Source organism: Gastrolobium bilobum, unplaced genomic scaffold (assembly GCF_033153095.1).
Source record: "Gastrolobium bilobum isolate Gb01-03AN ecotype WA unplaced genomic scaffold, APGP_CSIRO_Gbil_v1 utg28738, whole genome shotgun sequence".
NCBI lineage: Eukaryota > Viridiplantae > Streptophyta > Magnoliopsida > Fabales > Fabaceae > Gastrolobium > Gastrolobium bilobum.
The window spans coordinates 481,743-498,341 of NW_026898759.1; the positions used below are offsets into that span (position 1 = coordinate 481,743).

At 34.0% G+C, this 16,599-nt stretch overlaps 1 protein-coding gene across 1 annotated transcript; it reads left to right on the forward strand.

Moving 5' to 3' along the window:
* Window positions 1-306: 306 nt before the first annotated feature.
* On the forward strand, window positions 307-2,469 carry LOC133283891 (cyclin-D4-1-like). Its single transcript, XM_061480815.1, has 6 exons — window positions 307-630; window positions 1,224-1,313; window positions 1,416-1,520; window positions 1,717-1,918; window positions 2,006-2,127; window positions 2,227-2,469. Exons 1-6 carry the CDS (start codon window positions 307-309, stop codon window positions 2,467-2,469), a joined length of 1,086 nt encoding a protein of 361 aa, XP_061336799.1.
* The last annotated feature ends 14,130 nt before the right edge of the window (window positions 2,470-16,599 follow it).

Here is a 16,599-nt window from a genome sequence, read left to right on the forward strand (position 1 = left end):
GTGGGCAGGGATTTCAATTTTTTTTAACCCTTTTACCCTATAGCCACATGTCAAGTTGCCTACATAAACCTCAGCCGTTTTCCCACTCTCTTCTTACTATCTTCACTCCACGTTACTCACACCTATCAGTCTATACACTGTTTTGCCCAATGGTTTTTTTTTTTTTTTTTTTTTTTTTTTTTTTTTTTTTTTTTTTTTCTATTTACAAAATGCTCCATAAAGTTTTCTTCTTTTAATCCATTCATTGAAACACAAATTTATTTTATAAGGTTCCGTTGGGCTTTCATACCATTTTGATTTCTCCCAATGGAAGAGAGCATTGACCCTGCAACCTCAAGCCTTCTGTGTCTGGAAAACGAAAACATATGCTTTGATGATTTGGAATGCAGTGCCGCAGATGGGTCTCCTTACTGGGACCACAAAAATGTTAACTTTAACAATCAATGTCTGAGTAATGACAACCTTGGATCGGAACCTATGGTGGGTTTTCTCGTACCGAGTGATGAAACTGTTGAGCTTTTGGTTGAGAGGGAGAGAGAACATTTGCCCCGAGATGATTACCTGAAGAGGCTGCGTAATGGGGACTTGAACTTGAGTGTTCGGAGGGATGCTGTTGATTGGATTTGGAAGGTTGGTTGATTGATTTTCTCAAATGGGGTTGTTGATTTTTGCTTGTTTGATTCATGGAGATTTTCTTTGAACCAATTCATTCAATGAAAAAGAAAAATGAATTCCCTTTAAAGATTTTTTCTTTTGGCTAATTTATATGGATTCTTGCCTTGGTGATTCAAGTAGATTTAATTGAATTTTAGTTATCGAAAAGATTAACTTTTTTCTTTCCAATATCAAATTCTTTACAATCTTTGGCTTTCTTATTGGGTTTCAATTGACTTTTGCAGTGAATTTTGTGTGTTTTCTTTTGTTTTTATGAATTTCGAAATTGGTTATGGAAAGAGGGGTATAGAGTCAATTCCTTGACTGCATTTGCACCCACTAGTTGACGTTACCAATTCATTTCAGATTTCCATATATATATGTATATATATATATATATATATGTATATATATATATATATATCATCTCTGTTCTTCCCATTCTATATTCGGATTTTGAACACATTTTCCCCTCATTACTGGTTGAAATTGTAGGATCAAAGACTGTATCTTGGTTTTGATTGGATAATTCCGTTAGTGACCTTTACATTTCGTAATGTGATCAACAGGCTCATGAATATTTTGGTTTTGGACCCTGTAGCTTTTTTCTAGCTGTGAACTACTTGGATCGGTTCATATCAGTATATGAATTGCAAAAGGTAAGATCAAGCACTAAAAGCCTACTGGTGTTTTACCAGGTTTATGTTTTTATCTCTTTTTGATACTCTAATTTGTTTTGTTGGCCTTTTCTCTTGGTATAGAAAGACATAGGTTGGAGTATGCAATTGTTAGCTGTAGCATGTTTGTTAATTGCTGCTAAAGTGGAGGAGTGGAAAGTGCCTAAAGCTGTAGATTTTCAGGAAGCTGTAGATTTTGAGGTATATAACTTTCTAGGATTGTTCAATATACTTTTATTTTCTTCATATTATCCATTGGTTCCTCAATTACTCGACTAGTCTGATTCGAGTCGAGTAGAACCACATGGGCAACAAAGTCCGGTTCAATATACTTTTGTTACATATATCTCCCTCTAATTTTCTCACTTATCTTATTAATTGGTAGGTTGGAGAACCAAATTTTGTATTCGAAGCTAAAACCATTAAGAGAATGGAACTACATGTATTAAACACATTGGGATGGAAAATGCAAGCTTTAACTCCATTTTCCTTCCTAGACTACTTCCTTAGCAAGATCACTTGTGAGCAGCATCCAGCAAAGTCATTCATTTTAAGATCAGTAGAGCTCGTGCTTAACATAATTAGATGTATTCTCTTTACCCCCATTAACATGTTTAGTCTTTTATGTTATGTTCTTGAGTAATAACAAGGTGCTTGTTGGGAAATCATTGCAGGTATTGATTTCTTGGAATTTAGGCCTTCTGAAATTGCTGCAGCAGTGGCAATTTCTGTTTCAAGGGAATTGCAAGCAGGAGAGACTGATAAGGCCTTAAATTGTTTGGCCATTGTAAAGAAGGTAATATGGTGGTTTCCTCTTAAGTACTAATGGTGTTTAATACAATCTTCCCTTTGTTAAGTTGTTCTATTTATTGAGTTATGGGTTTTCATTTTGCAGGAGAGAATTTTGAAGTGTCTTGAACTGATAAGAGATTTGAACTTGATCAAAGTTTCTGGTAATTTGCAAAGCACCTTAGCACGATTTGTACCCCAAAGCCCTGTTGGGGTGTTGGATGCTGCATGCTTGAGCTCTAGAAGTGATGAAGTAATGGTTGGATCATGTACAAATTCTTCCCATAATAGTCGAAATATTAAGAAGATCAAATCAGATGGAGCTTCTGATGGGACTTTCAAGCCATGAAATTTGAATTTATTTCCTTCACCAAAGTTAACTTGGTTTGGTTGAATGAGACTTTAGTGTGGTCTTGCAAGCCATTGGTGACACACTCAATGCGAGTGTGTGTTTTTGGATGAATAAGATAGAAATTTAAGCAACCTCATGCTTATTGCATGAAGATGAGGTGTTGCTAGTTGTTTATAATCCATTTATAGAAACAGCTGCAATTGCTGCGTAGATGTGGATTAGAGAGGAAATTTTGATAAAACAAGGTGTTGTTTAGGCACAGAATGTCAAAGTGGCTATAGTATGTGAATTTGATATTTGGATAGAAACGCTAATTTGTTTTTTATGTGTAAACTTTTCATTTTATAGGAAAGTTCATGAAATATAAATTGAATTTCTTTTTATTTTTCCGTGTTGTTTACGAATTTGGAGGAAAACAAAAATTGTGTGTCGTCTAATTTCTACAAAATAAAAAAGGAAAAACCTTCCGAAATTCTTTTTATTTATTTGTTGGGCTTTAGCAACAAAAGGGAGATTTTTGTAATTTGTGAATCACATACATGTCATAATTTGGTTGACTCCGTGAAATGTAAGGTAACAAAGCTAATAGTTTTGTCAGTATTTGCGACCAAGATCTACGCAGCAAACTAAAGATTTGTCTTCGCTAGATACTTGGAATTGAATAATGAATATACTATAGCGGATAGAAGGCCCACAACCTTTTGTTTTAGTTATTGACCAGTCAAAAAGTAAGTATAAGCTTTTTTTTTTTTTTTGCTAATCTAAGTAAGTATAAGCTTTACTGTCAGAATCTCACTATGGAATACCACATTTTAATATTGATAGTTATTTTTTAAAAGTAATAAATAAAATTATATGTAAATTTAAATTTAATTTAAATAAAGATAAATATACTCTTATTTATACAGACATTCTTGCTCCAAAATATTACGGCACATGTAACTTAAAAAAAAAAAATTGGGACCTTGCATTGGTTGTTATATTCTTTTCATAAAGATTCTAGAGTAAATCAATTGATAGTGTGGCCAAAAGAAAATTGATAATTAATAGGATAAATATTCACCTGAAAAATAATATAGCCGAATGTTTAGTAACCGCACAAAAGGGTATTGGAATCTCATTTTTTTTCCTTGTATAAGGATATTTAAATTATTATATATATTACTATAAGAGTAATTGTTTGACTACTTATACGACTCGTAGTTATAACTCATTTTCTATTTTATCGTAACTTTGAAAAAAAGTAGTATTTACTATTTTAGTGAAAATATGATATAAAATAGACTAAAATTATTATTCTTGATTATTTTGGCATAGTAAACATGAAATAATTGTTACATTCCGTTTGGTATAGGATAATAATTAAAGAAGGATTTTTTTAATGAAAAATATTTAGGTTGGGGAAGACACGATGAATTGATTAATGCGGGTGCAATTTTCATTGAACAGCCTGTACTTTTTCTGTTATATTTTAAATGTAAAGAAAAATTGAAAATTTTTAGTTTTCAATATCATGTTATTAAGTCAAAATATGCCATTAAAGTAAATTAAAAGCGAATCTTAATAATTAACAGAGAACATTATGTCTTGAAGCCAAAATCATGCCATCCACAATAAATGATTTAATAATTAAAAGAGAATATTATGCCATTAAATCAAAAGCATGCAATTGTGAGATATTAACAACACCAGAATATCAAAAACGAAATTAATAATTTCGTAATTAAAAGAGAATATTATGTCATTAAGTCAAAAATCATGCAATTTTGAATTAGTGAATTCTCATGCATAACACGGGTCCTTTTAAATTGAGTGAATATATATTAAAAATAATTTGTATTTGAATTTTTTTTTAAATTAAATTAATAATGACATGTAAAATTTGTGAGAAAATAAAAATTTAGATTGACACTTAATGTGTGTAAGTTAATCATCTCCTATAGGCTGGTAGAGTGAGCAACAATATTAAGTGTAGTTAGATAGGGAGTGGATCTTCTCATGTGAAAAATTGGTCACGTGGTCATATTATTTGATCACAGTCACTCATTGATGATGAGATAAGAGAGACAAAAGTGTATAATTTTAAATGAGTGATTGTGATCAAATAACATGACCACATGAGAGGATCTATTCCCGTCCAGTTTTAACTAATATGAGACTTCACTCGCTCACACTTAGAATGTCCCAAGCCCACATTATTTCCCCTGCAAAAAAAACTTCTTCTAGTATTATGGAATTCATCAATGCTTGGTTGTTGGCTTACACACTACAATCAAACTCAAAATCTTAAGACATTAAGTGCAATGATATTTTCTTTTATATGATGTTCACTTAGTCCATTCTTAACTAATACGAGACTTCATCCGCTCACACTTAGAATTTTGAACAATTTGATAGGAGTAAATAATATTTTTATTACTTTTATAAAATACATGAAATATAATAATTGTTGAATTCCATTCTGTTTCGGAGATGACCAAATTTCTGCATATACCCTACATGTTCGTTATCATTTAACCATTTCAAGTTTGCCACTTATGCGTGAGGTGGATTTTATTTTATTTTAAAAAAAAACATCAAGGGCAACAAAAAACTGCATCGGTAGAGCATCTCCCATTCCATCATTTCGAAAATAGGCCATGCCCCCTGTTGGTGGAGACAAAAATTCATGAAGCCTCTAGTCATGTTGGTCGGCATAAGAAGCTAACCAATCAGTAAAAATATCCCCTTCTCTATAGATATGGGAAAGATGGACAATCCAAGCTTGATTAAGAAGAGGAACGAACACAGTTCACTAATAAGAAAAATGGGTGTCGCTGATTACAACTCTTTGAAATCAAATTGATTGCAAGAAGGGAATCTCCTTCAATCCAGACTTTTTTGTAACCCATTATTTTCCAAGCGAGCTCCATTCCCGTTACGAATCCTCACAGGTGAAAGTGAGTTATTTCAATTGGGCTAATTGACGAAGAAAATCTAATAATTTTTAACAATGACGATGTTCCCGAAGCAACTGGAGGGAGAGTGTAACTTGATTAGAAAAATAATCATAGATAAGTCAATTAACAAGATTAGCCTACAAAACCCATTGGCAAATGGAAAAAATGTGTATCGACACAAAATTGTGTGTCATTTTAAGTGAGAGAGAAAGAGATAAATCATGAAAGAAAAAGTAGGGAAATTTTTTTTTTAAAGATCTGGATCCCACTTCTTGTAACAGTGAAAGGATATAAGGTGTATCAATTAAAATGACACATATTTTTTGCTTCGCAAATATACAGAATAGCCCTGAGAAGTTTCGAGTCCGTGAGGATAGTAACAAACTATTCTTATTTTACTTTGATGAAGGGGTTGCAATGCTTGGGATTTTAGAGGTAGCCCTACCATATATAGAAATGCCAGGATCTTATAAGGTCAAGATATGGCAGGAATGATGGGACTACTGCAAGACTCTTGAACAAACAAATGGGAATAAAAAGTAGTTAGTTGTGTGTGGATGCTTTTGTTTGAAGTTCTAAGCTTCAATGGGTGGTTATAAAAGATGTCAACACCACTTAAGAGTGGGAAAAAAATATAGTGAATAGGAAGGAAGATATTTTTTGGGTTGATATTCGATATGAACGTACGGTTGACCTGTGCCTGTTACCATTATGGAGTTGTAGGGTTGATGCAAGGTTTGACAATCAAGTAATACATGATGAAGAATATAGAGTGTCTAAATCAAGGAACACAAGATTGTGGATCAAGGTCAAACAAGGAGGGAGGAGGATGAAAAGCCTAATCTCTCTTAAAAGTAGATGGACTTTCAAAATAGGGCAGGAATGATAAATAACCCGAAGAGGGAACCCATAATATATCTATTAGAAAAAATATCAAACATGTCTCTGGAGGAGGCCAATCCATAAGAGTTGAAATGTGAAAGGACATGAATGGCAGGAAGCTAATGCACAAAAGGAAGAACCAATTGTAGAGAAAAAAAATTTAGGAATAAATCAAAACAGGAACAATCTATGAATTGAAGCGAAAAGAAGGACAACATTCGTGACAAGAATCCTAATGTTTCATGTAATTATGGTAAGTTAGTAAAGGAGTGTGTTATATGTAATAAAAATTATTTGACCTGAGAAATCTATAAATTTGTTTACGAAAGAAGATCTCTTACATTCAAGCAAAAAAAGAAAACAAATTGCAAACTCCTCCTTTAATAGACATCATAAACAACATAGGGAGATTTTTTAGAAAGTGGAAAATAATAAATATGGTCAAGAAAAGGGATTTACGGAAGGATGATCAATGGTGCACCAAGAGTCTGCATAGAAAACGAAAGCTAAAAATGACAAGAGTAACGAAAGTTGAGGATGAGAATTGCGAGATAAAATGAATACACTTCTTAGAACCCATTAGTGTTAGGTGTTACGTACTTTGCAGCCCTTCCGACCACTGTGATTCTATAAAGTTGAAACAACCTTGGGCGCCTCAGAAATATATAGGAAATTCAAATATGAAAATTCTCATGAAGAAACTAGATTCCACCGCTGCCTTCCTTATGAAAATAAGGGGAGAAAACTAATGATATTAAAAAAAAATTAGGAGACATGTAAGGTTTCTTTAATGTTGTGGTAGTTGACTGTGTAGGTGAAGGAATGCCCAGAGAGAGGGTCTTGGCTTACTTTAGGGAAAATGAGGTGGAACTTGAAGTCACTTTCATGGCATTTCACCGTATTGCTATGGTAGTGAAATATATGGGGCCGGAGTGATAGTACCTGGAAGGTTAATAGCCTGTATGGATGTCTAAGACACTCACATCCCTTCACATGATTTAGATGTTTAATAGCTAGCTTTATAATCATACTATTACAAGCGATGTTTGATGGAATTAAAACATACAAAATGCGTGTAGTCTAATTTTTTTTTTCTTCAAGATATCTCAACTGAACACAATGTATGGAATGTATCACTCTTGTAATATTGTTCAATTCTTTGTTTCTTGATATTTGACTAAAATTACTAAAACAAATGAGATCAATATTTTATATTGACTCATTTGAACACGACCATGCATTTCGCAATGTCACGCAATCAGTGAGACTTGATATGTTGTTCATGTTATGTAGAATTGACAAATCTCATCAAGGTCTCTCAGATCTCTCTGCATGATTCATAATGTATTCAATAACCAACTTTATGATCACCCTATTATAGAGAGATGTGATAACAATAAAACAAACAACTCATCATGGAGGGAACTGCAGTAATTTCATTTTTTTTATAGAGATATTCCAATCGGTTCATCGCTTCGCGACTAGTTCGATTGTGGGCAGGTCCCGAGATTAAGACTTTAAATCTCTCCACGGTACTGGGAAGGATTGAACACATGCTCTCATCCCCACCTACTCAGTTCCTCAAGCCAACTAGTAATTTCAAGTCAAAGGATCATATACACCATCGTCACTATGAGAATCACTTATGACACTCACGTAATAATCAATGAGGCGTTCTTATGGTGGGATATTCGAATATATAACTATTCTAATATGTACACATGTGAAGACTTAATATCTCATATCCATGCATGATCCGTAAAATATAGTAATCAATTTACACATATACTAATCCTTATAATACTTGATTACAGATTTTATTTCATAGGATATCATAATCAAATATGCACGTGATATCGTATGGCATTGAACTTACTATTTTAAGAACTTTATAATGTTCATTTTATTAAAATAAATAACATAATAAATGAAATGTCTTATATATTAAACAAAGGAGAATAAATTTCTCGTGAGGAGAAATCTATCTCCTACAGACACAAAATAAGAGAGGAAGGAGAAAAAAAAGTGGGATCCACATGTTATTTTGTGACAGTAGATAGATTTCTCCTCCTGCAACATGAATCTATTCCTCTTAAAAAAAGACATAATACAATGTAAATTAGTATGACCAATATGAAATTGGCCTATAGTAAGGGTGGCGATTGATTTAAAACCCTTAATTCCTCCTCGGTAGAGTATTAAAAGTAAAATACTTCCTTAGAATACAAACCTTGGTTAAATGGAACCCGCCAGACACAGGATGAATAAAGCTTAATACCGATGGGGCCTCAAGAAGGGAACCCGGGCAAGGCAGCATGTGCTGGAGTGCTAAGAGATGAATAGGGTAGATGGAGTTGGGGATTTTCGAAAAGAATAGGGCATTGCTTAGCTACTGTTGTGGAATTACGGGGTATAGCAAAAGGGTTGGAATGTGCTTGGGAAGCAGGATACAAGCAAGTAATCATGGAGACTGATTCTTTACATGCAATCACGGTGCTCACCAAAACTGGTGAAGCGGCTCGCAAGACTCAACTTCTGACTCGAATACAAGCATGGATCAGAAAAGATTAGCAAGTTCGACTACAACACACCTTTAGGGAAGAAAACTTCTGTGCGGACTGACTCTCAAACTACCCACTAGATCATCCAGAATAGGAAAGTTACCGGTTTTATTACTTTCCCCCTTCGGGAATCAAGTTGTTATATTTAGCAAATTTGTGTTCTGTTAATTTCATTATAATTACTTAGGCTTTCTTTTGTTTTTGTTCTTTTTGGGGCGCTTCCCTTATCACTATAAAAAATCATTCTTTAGCCACGTTAGCCATGTTTAAAGACGTGGGTAAATTGCATAAAAAAATGGCTAAATAAGGCAACCACACTTTCTATGAATGTGAACAATTGTGGCGCTGCAATATTTTAACCAAACCATATGCACCCAAAAATCAATACTCTTTCAAAATAGACAGACTATATATGTCTACCTCAGGTATATTCATAGTAAACAAATTGGGCTTGATAAAGCCTCCATCTTTAAATGCGTGCAAAAGAAACAAAAGTGTCTTCTGGTAACAGATTTAAATATGTGATTTTCTCTTGATAGAAGTAACAAGTGGACCCTGAGGGAATGTGAAATCTATATCAAATGTCACATTCAAGTCCAGAGTCTTATTGTAAGGTAATATAGAGGAGATCCAAAACTATTATTCTCAAATTCTTATTTCTCTGTAATGGATGAATTTGTTAAAATTCAATGAGTGAGTATTCTCCAGCTGTGAAATGGCTATGCTAAATATCCAATCCAAATACAAAAACAATTCATTTTTGTACTTGTGGGTGGTCCTAAACTTAGGGTGGCGAAGGCATGTGATTCATTTGTTGAACTTGTTGAATCATGTGGTTATGCATTTGTTGTAAATGCCATCAGCTAAGGGACTAGTTCCTAAGACACGATGGTTATTATATCTTCCTTATCAGTTTTATGTAAAAAAAAAATATCTTTTCTCTTTTACATAATAAATCTCTAAAATCTCAACACTAAATATATTCCAAAATGAAATACACCTTTACCCTCATAAGTAATAGCAATCCTGCACATACCGAAAGCTCTATGATCAAATCCAAATCTTCAAAGACACATGGTCATATAGGTGCTCACATCTCCTGCACATATGACCACAACATGCATTAAGTTGTCAATCATCTACCTACCTACCTATTCATCTAGATACATGAATATTAAAAATGGAAACGAAATCATTTGATACTACTGCATGTCAAAAACCTATAATTTTGTCTTTTCCACCTTCTGATACAGATCCATGTACACCAACAAACAAAAGGGAACACAATACGTGCTTCATCACAACATCATATAAACACAAAATAGAAATTACCTCACCAATTCACCCTCAAAGCAAGCATATTCACATCCACCATAATAGTAATGCAAAATGAATTTGTTATTAAATAAAAATATGTCAAATCGAATATTCACATTAAATAACAATAATTAAAAATGCAGGCGACCTTGGTTATTAATGAGATTTCCAAATCTAATACGCACTATGTGTGGGAACAATTAATAGCCCAAAAGTTATGGTCAAAGCATCAAATCATGATGTAATGATGATAAACTATAGGATCTAAGTTGTATACGTGAAGGATCAACATCGTAACAATAAATTGTAAAAGAAATTCCAACGAAAGAACCAAATCAGAGAAACTTACATAAAGTCCAAAGATCGTGATTCAGCGGATTTGAGTGGCTAACCATGAAACTTTGAGAAATTTATTGATGTAGAGGACGCACAGGTGTCGCCGTTGGCAGCGGTGGATGAACTGAAGATTAGAGGTGATGATGACAGAGAGGAAGAAGAGGCTGGGTGAGAATTTGAAGAGGGGAATGGAATTGAAGAATGTAAGCAACTGAGATTACATTTTTTTTTTTTCGTTTCTCTATAGATTTGAGGTAATATCAATTGATATGAGGAGGAGAATTGGTTAGAGAGCGAAAAAATGTGAACAGGTTACAGGATAAAAGAGAAAAAAAAGAAGGATAAAAGAGAAAAAAAAAAAAACTTTTTTTCTTATTTAGATGAATTCATTGAGCGAAATAATACTCTTTGCAGGATTTTTTTTTTATTTTATTTTTTGTGTCTCAAGTTAGTAGATTTAGAGCTTTTCAAAAAAAATTGCCACATTCTAAAATTATGGCTAAATGATTGTGGTTAAACTTCATTTTTCTTGTTATGATATGCCCACCAAAAAAATTTCCTTAGAAAACAATTTCCCTAATGCTTTAATCATGAGAAAAAAAATCTCTAACACAGAAGAATAATTTGCTTGACATTGTTTCCTATATGAAGTCTCTGTCCATGTTTTTAGTGGCTTCTACTATTAGAACTATCAAAATGTATAAAGTTCGATTGATCAGCCCAAATAGTCTGACAAAATGTATTAGTTGAAAAAGTAAAACTTAAGCCCAAAATTTGGAACTCAAGTTGGCCCATCCAAATCACTTATGGGATGTCCCAAAAAAATTTCATTTTTATTTTTTATTTTTTGTTGATTGTTTATTTTAAAATTGTAAACTATATATTGGCTTACATCAGTATCTAAGATAACAAAATTTGTTTGTATTCTTATAATATTAAAAATTTAGTATAATACCAACTAGAATTGAGAAAAAAAATATTTAAGTGTAAGTTAAAAAAATAACTTATTTAAGTTTATCTATTTCATCTACATTTTTATTACTAATGTTATATCATATGAGTCCTACTTATTTTCAATTGCTTTCTTTCATGTTGCGTGATGGATTATTTCTCAAACAACGACATACATCACTCCCTAGTCATTGGTGTTGCTCTATTGGTTTTGCTTTCATTTCAATGAATTTTTTGAAGTTGTCATTCAAATGTGTCATTTGAATTTTCAATTGCTTTCTTTCATGTTGCGTGATGGATTATTTCTCAAACAACGACATACATCACTCCCTAGTCATTGGTGTTGCTCTATTGGTTTTGCTTTCATTTCAATGAATTTTTTGAAGTTGTCATTCAAATGTGTACTTTTAGGCTTTGTTTGGGAGTCACTTTTAGGAAGGAAAGGTTTTATTGATGTTTTCCCCTTGTTTGAGAGTTTTAAAAAATGGAGAAAAGAAATTGAGAATTTTCTTAAAATCTTCCGGAATCCTTCTCACCCTTAAAATTAGAGTTCCCCCCAATTTAGGGGGTTTGAGGTGGATTTTAAACTTTCAAATAAGGAAAAGGAACACCCTTCATTTTTCTTCCCTTCCCTTTTTCTTGGATCCCTTTTTTTTCCTTCCTCTCCAAACTCCCAAACACACCCTTAGAATAACGTCTTTATCAAGATATAAACTCAACGTTATATTATACTTATCGCGTGGTCTATTAGGCATTTAAATACCAATGCAAATAAACCTTGAAAAATTTAATTAAATCACAAGTGAGTAAATATTATAAATAAGGATAGGACCCGTTTACAAACTTTTTTTGCAAATTACACTAAGTACGACCGGTCGTACACTGCATGATTAAAGTATGACCAATCGTACTTAGTGTAGTTTGTAAACAAAAAAGTTTGTAAATATAACCTGCCACTTATAAATATTTGCTTGAAATATATTTTTTATTTATTTTTAAAGCTTAAATTAGAAAAATCTCATTTGAATCTCGAGGGTTGGTTTAAGTGAAAATATAAGCCCCATGATGAACGAACAACCAAAAGACCAGGGTTCTGAATCTGGTAAAGTACCTTTGGGGCTAGAGTTAAAAAATTGTTAGACTGCTTGACTCGGGATTAGTCCCATACCTATTTGGATTTTTTTTCCCTTCACGACGTGTAAATACCCCGGGAACCTAATTCCCCGCATAGGGATTATTACGGTCATGAAATTCAAAAAAAGAAAAATATCATTTGCTATATTTAAAAGAATAAAAATAAATGACTTACCCAATTCGTAGTCTATATAGAACTAGGCTAATAAAATGCCTGCCCAATACATACTTAACTTGATCTAACTCGGCCCAAAGCAGCTTGACCCAAGCTCATTTTGTTAGCTCTAGCTACTAGAGACGGGAGTTGTGGTTCAAGCCCCTATTTATGTCGTGTATCTCACTAGACCTACCGCAACCTACACATAATGGTTAGAAAATTGATTACCCATAGCCCTAAAAATGTAGCTGAGTTACTGGTGATCTCATAGGTTATGATTATCTAGAAACACATTGTGCTCTAAAGGTAAAAGTATTTGCCAAGACCTAGTTATTTCAAGAGCAATGTCCCTTATATGTAGCTTTAAGGAAGTTAATGGGGTCCAAACAAAAGAGAATGCTAAAGTACAACTCAATGTTAACTAGGAAGCTAAGGAGCGATAAATGGGGACATTGACCACTATGCCATCTTTTTTATTAAAAAATGCTTGAATGCGACAGGGTTAGAAATTTTTCCAAAATACCACATTACAAAACTTGCTACAATTGCTAGTGAGTACAGTGTGGCACTGAGGCTACCAAACTCGCTGCCAATTGTAGTGAGTATAATGCTCAAAGTGTTCATTCTAGTTTCTACAATAGTACATGTGACAGACACACCTAAACTCAATGTCACTGGCAGCAAGTACAGTCTGACATGTTAGAAAAGTACTCACTGTCACAACGAGTTTAGGTGTGTCAACCTCATGTACAATACTCGCTAGTCTATCCAGCGAGTTTATTACAATATAAACACCCCCCAAATTCCCCCATATCATGCATCTATTGATGGTAGCCTATATACAATTTCTCTGATTTTTCCTAAGTCAATTGTCAGTGATATTTCTTCATACTGTCTTTTTGCTTTAAATTTTATAAAATGAGTGACGATAATGATTCAATAATTGCCATTGTATACTATAATGGGAGGAGATATTTTGGTCCTAATAGTCAAGTTTTTGAAAGAGATACGAAAATGTTGCGCATGTGCCTTGGTGTAGTTATAATGACCCGAAGAAGACAATGTACAAGAAGTTGAGATTACAATGAGGTCAATCTCTACCTCAATTGACTGCTAGATGCGCCTCGGGTAAAGAGAGTTTGGTTTATGTGGATATTGCTAAAGATGAAAATGTCGTGTTAGTAGTAGATGCAATTCAAGATCATCCAAACTCCATATTTATTGAACTGTATGTGAAAGTAGACTCCGGTGGACGGTCTAGTAGTCAATATTCCCTCCCTTTCATTCACTCCATCGACATTAATAGGGAGCCACTGGTGAATCCTGAAGATAAGTATATGTCACCCCCACCAATGTCAAATGAATTGGTTCTTACCCAAGTTGAGTATGGTCCAATGTGGCGTATGGATAACTCCAACAAAAAGGTGGATAAAGGTGCTGTTCTGGATAGTGTCTCATCAGACACTGTTGTCGAGGGTGATTTCAACTCATGTTTAGAGTTGTGTCATTTGATTCCTTCATCGGGTATTGTTGGTATACTTGACCCTCCAATGGTAGGTTAATAACTATAATTAATGAAATTTTTTGAACACAATTGTTGACTGCACATTTGATTTATTCCTGCACATGTGTGCTTATACAGGACACGAGAGTGTTCCATTTTAGTCTTAGACAAGTCATTGAACATATATTAATTGGGCACACCCAGATCAGGAGTTGCCTACATTGAAGGATGCACAAGTACCTAATTGGCAAATGGGTTAGGAGATGTATAAGGACCAGGTGTTTGAGTGCAAAAACGATGTGTAAATGGCAATAAAGCAATTTTGTATGGCAGACTATCACACAACCGTTGTAGCAAAAAGTGATACCACAAGATTGATCATGGTATGTGAAAATCACAATGACGGTTGTCCTTGGAGGGTGAGGGCATACGTAAAAAATGGCAGTACTGATTAGGTTATTGCCCAATGGGTTAACAAACATACATGTGTTAACCAACATCTTTCCTAAGATCACAAGCAGCTGGACTCCAATTTTATTTGTTCAATGATCATAGGTTTTAAAATATATAATTTGTATCAATATTTTCGGATAGTTATTAATATATTAATTTTTTTTGACATGCATAGATAATATGGGAGGAGCCCAATGTTAAAATTTCTATAATCCAAGAAAGGATAGCAACAAATCATGGGTTTCATATATCATACAAGAATGAGTGGAAAGCAAAACAAAGGGCAATTTTCAAAATTTATGGAGATTGGGATAAGTCTTATGCATTTTTGCCAAGATAGTTATATTACATATTGCTATTTTCACCAAGGGCTGTTTATAAGATGGATCTGAACGATCATTTTGTTGATAACTAGTTGGATCAATCTCGGAAGGTGTTGCACAGGGTGTTTTGGACATTCAAACAATGTGTTAATGCATTTGAATATTGCAAGTTGGTTATCCAGATAGATGGTATCCACTTATATGAGAAATATTGTGGGACCCTATTAATCGCTACAATTATGATGGCAACAATTATGTGCTGCCAATTGCGTTCGCTATTGTTTCCAGGGAGAATTTGGATGGCTGGTCATGATTTTTGGCATTTATACGAATTCATGTTACACAAAAACAAGGCATCTGTCTTATTTTTTATCGGCATGCAAGTGTCTGCAGTCAACAATACGGCGCTAGGTTGGCAACCACCCCAAGTGTAAGAACCCGCACCGTTAATTAAGGTATTTAATTAATAAATTACGAGAAAATAGGAAATGATTCCATAATTGACTCTAATAATTATTATGAGGCTTTAATAATTATAGTTAGTGAGTAATAATGCTGAAAGTCGCTTTTCGGAAGAAAAGTGCAGATACCGGTTCTGCTAGTCGGTATAAATGCGTGCCGAAAAGTATCCCGGAAAAATTAATGTAAGTGCATGATAATTACTAGAATAATATGTAGGACTTGTAAAACGAGTTTCAAGTCCAGATAATGAGAACTGGTGCTGGAAACCGGTACTGGCTTGGAAAAACGCGTACCGGAAAAGTGCTCAAAAAATTATAAGAAAAATATAATAAATCTTAGAAAATTATGTAGTTTCATAATCCAAAGTTTGGGATTAAAATGCTAAGCGTAGCAATTAAAGTTAATATTGTGGGTTTTATGGCTAAGTGGCTATATATATGCATTTTAGCACATAACCCTAGGCATACCAGAATTCCTACGTGAGCCACTTGGTGGGCTGATGGTGGTTTACTGTTCCATTGCCTCCTTTCACCATTTTTGAACCCAACCTTGGAAGGATATCTTCACGAAAATGCAGAAACTGCATTCTGTCGTGAAATATCCGGATATCGGCCCGTGGAATATCCGGATATGGGATATCCGGATATGTGTATTCGAATATGGGGTTTTGGGATATCTGGATACTAGATATCCGGATATGGGATTCTGGATATCCGGATATTGCATATCCGGATATGGTCCCGAGGAATATCCGGATATTCTGGGATTTCGTAGAACAGTAGCTGTGCTGTGTGTACAGTAGGCTATTGGGGGTTTGTGGACCCTAGATTGATGAAGTTAAACTTCTGTATTTAATGGACTAAGCCAGAATCATGGGATTAAGGGCTTGTGGCTTTGTTAGAAGCTTTAAGACTTGAAAACGTAATGAAAAGGCGTTGTCTTAATATTGTATGCTTGTGGTGCATGTTGTTGATGTATTGTTGGTCCATAACAGATTGTGAATCTGCTGTGTTTGGACTTTGAGCTGTGGACTCTTGGCTTTTGGAGTTAGCTTGCAAGGTAAGCTTTCGTGTCCTCGGTTTAGCCATGTTGTGGTTCCACCATGTCC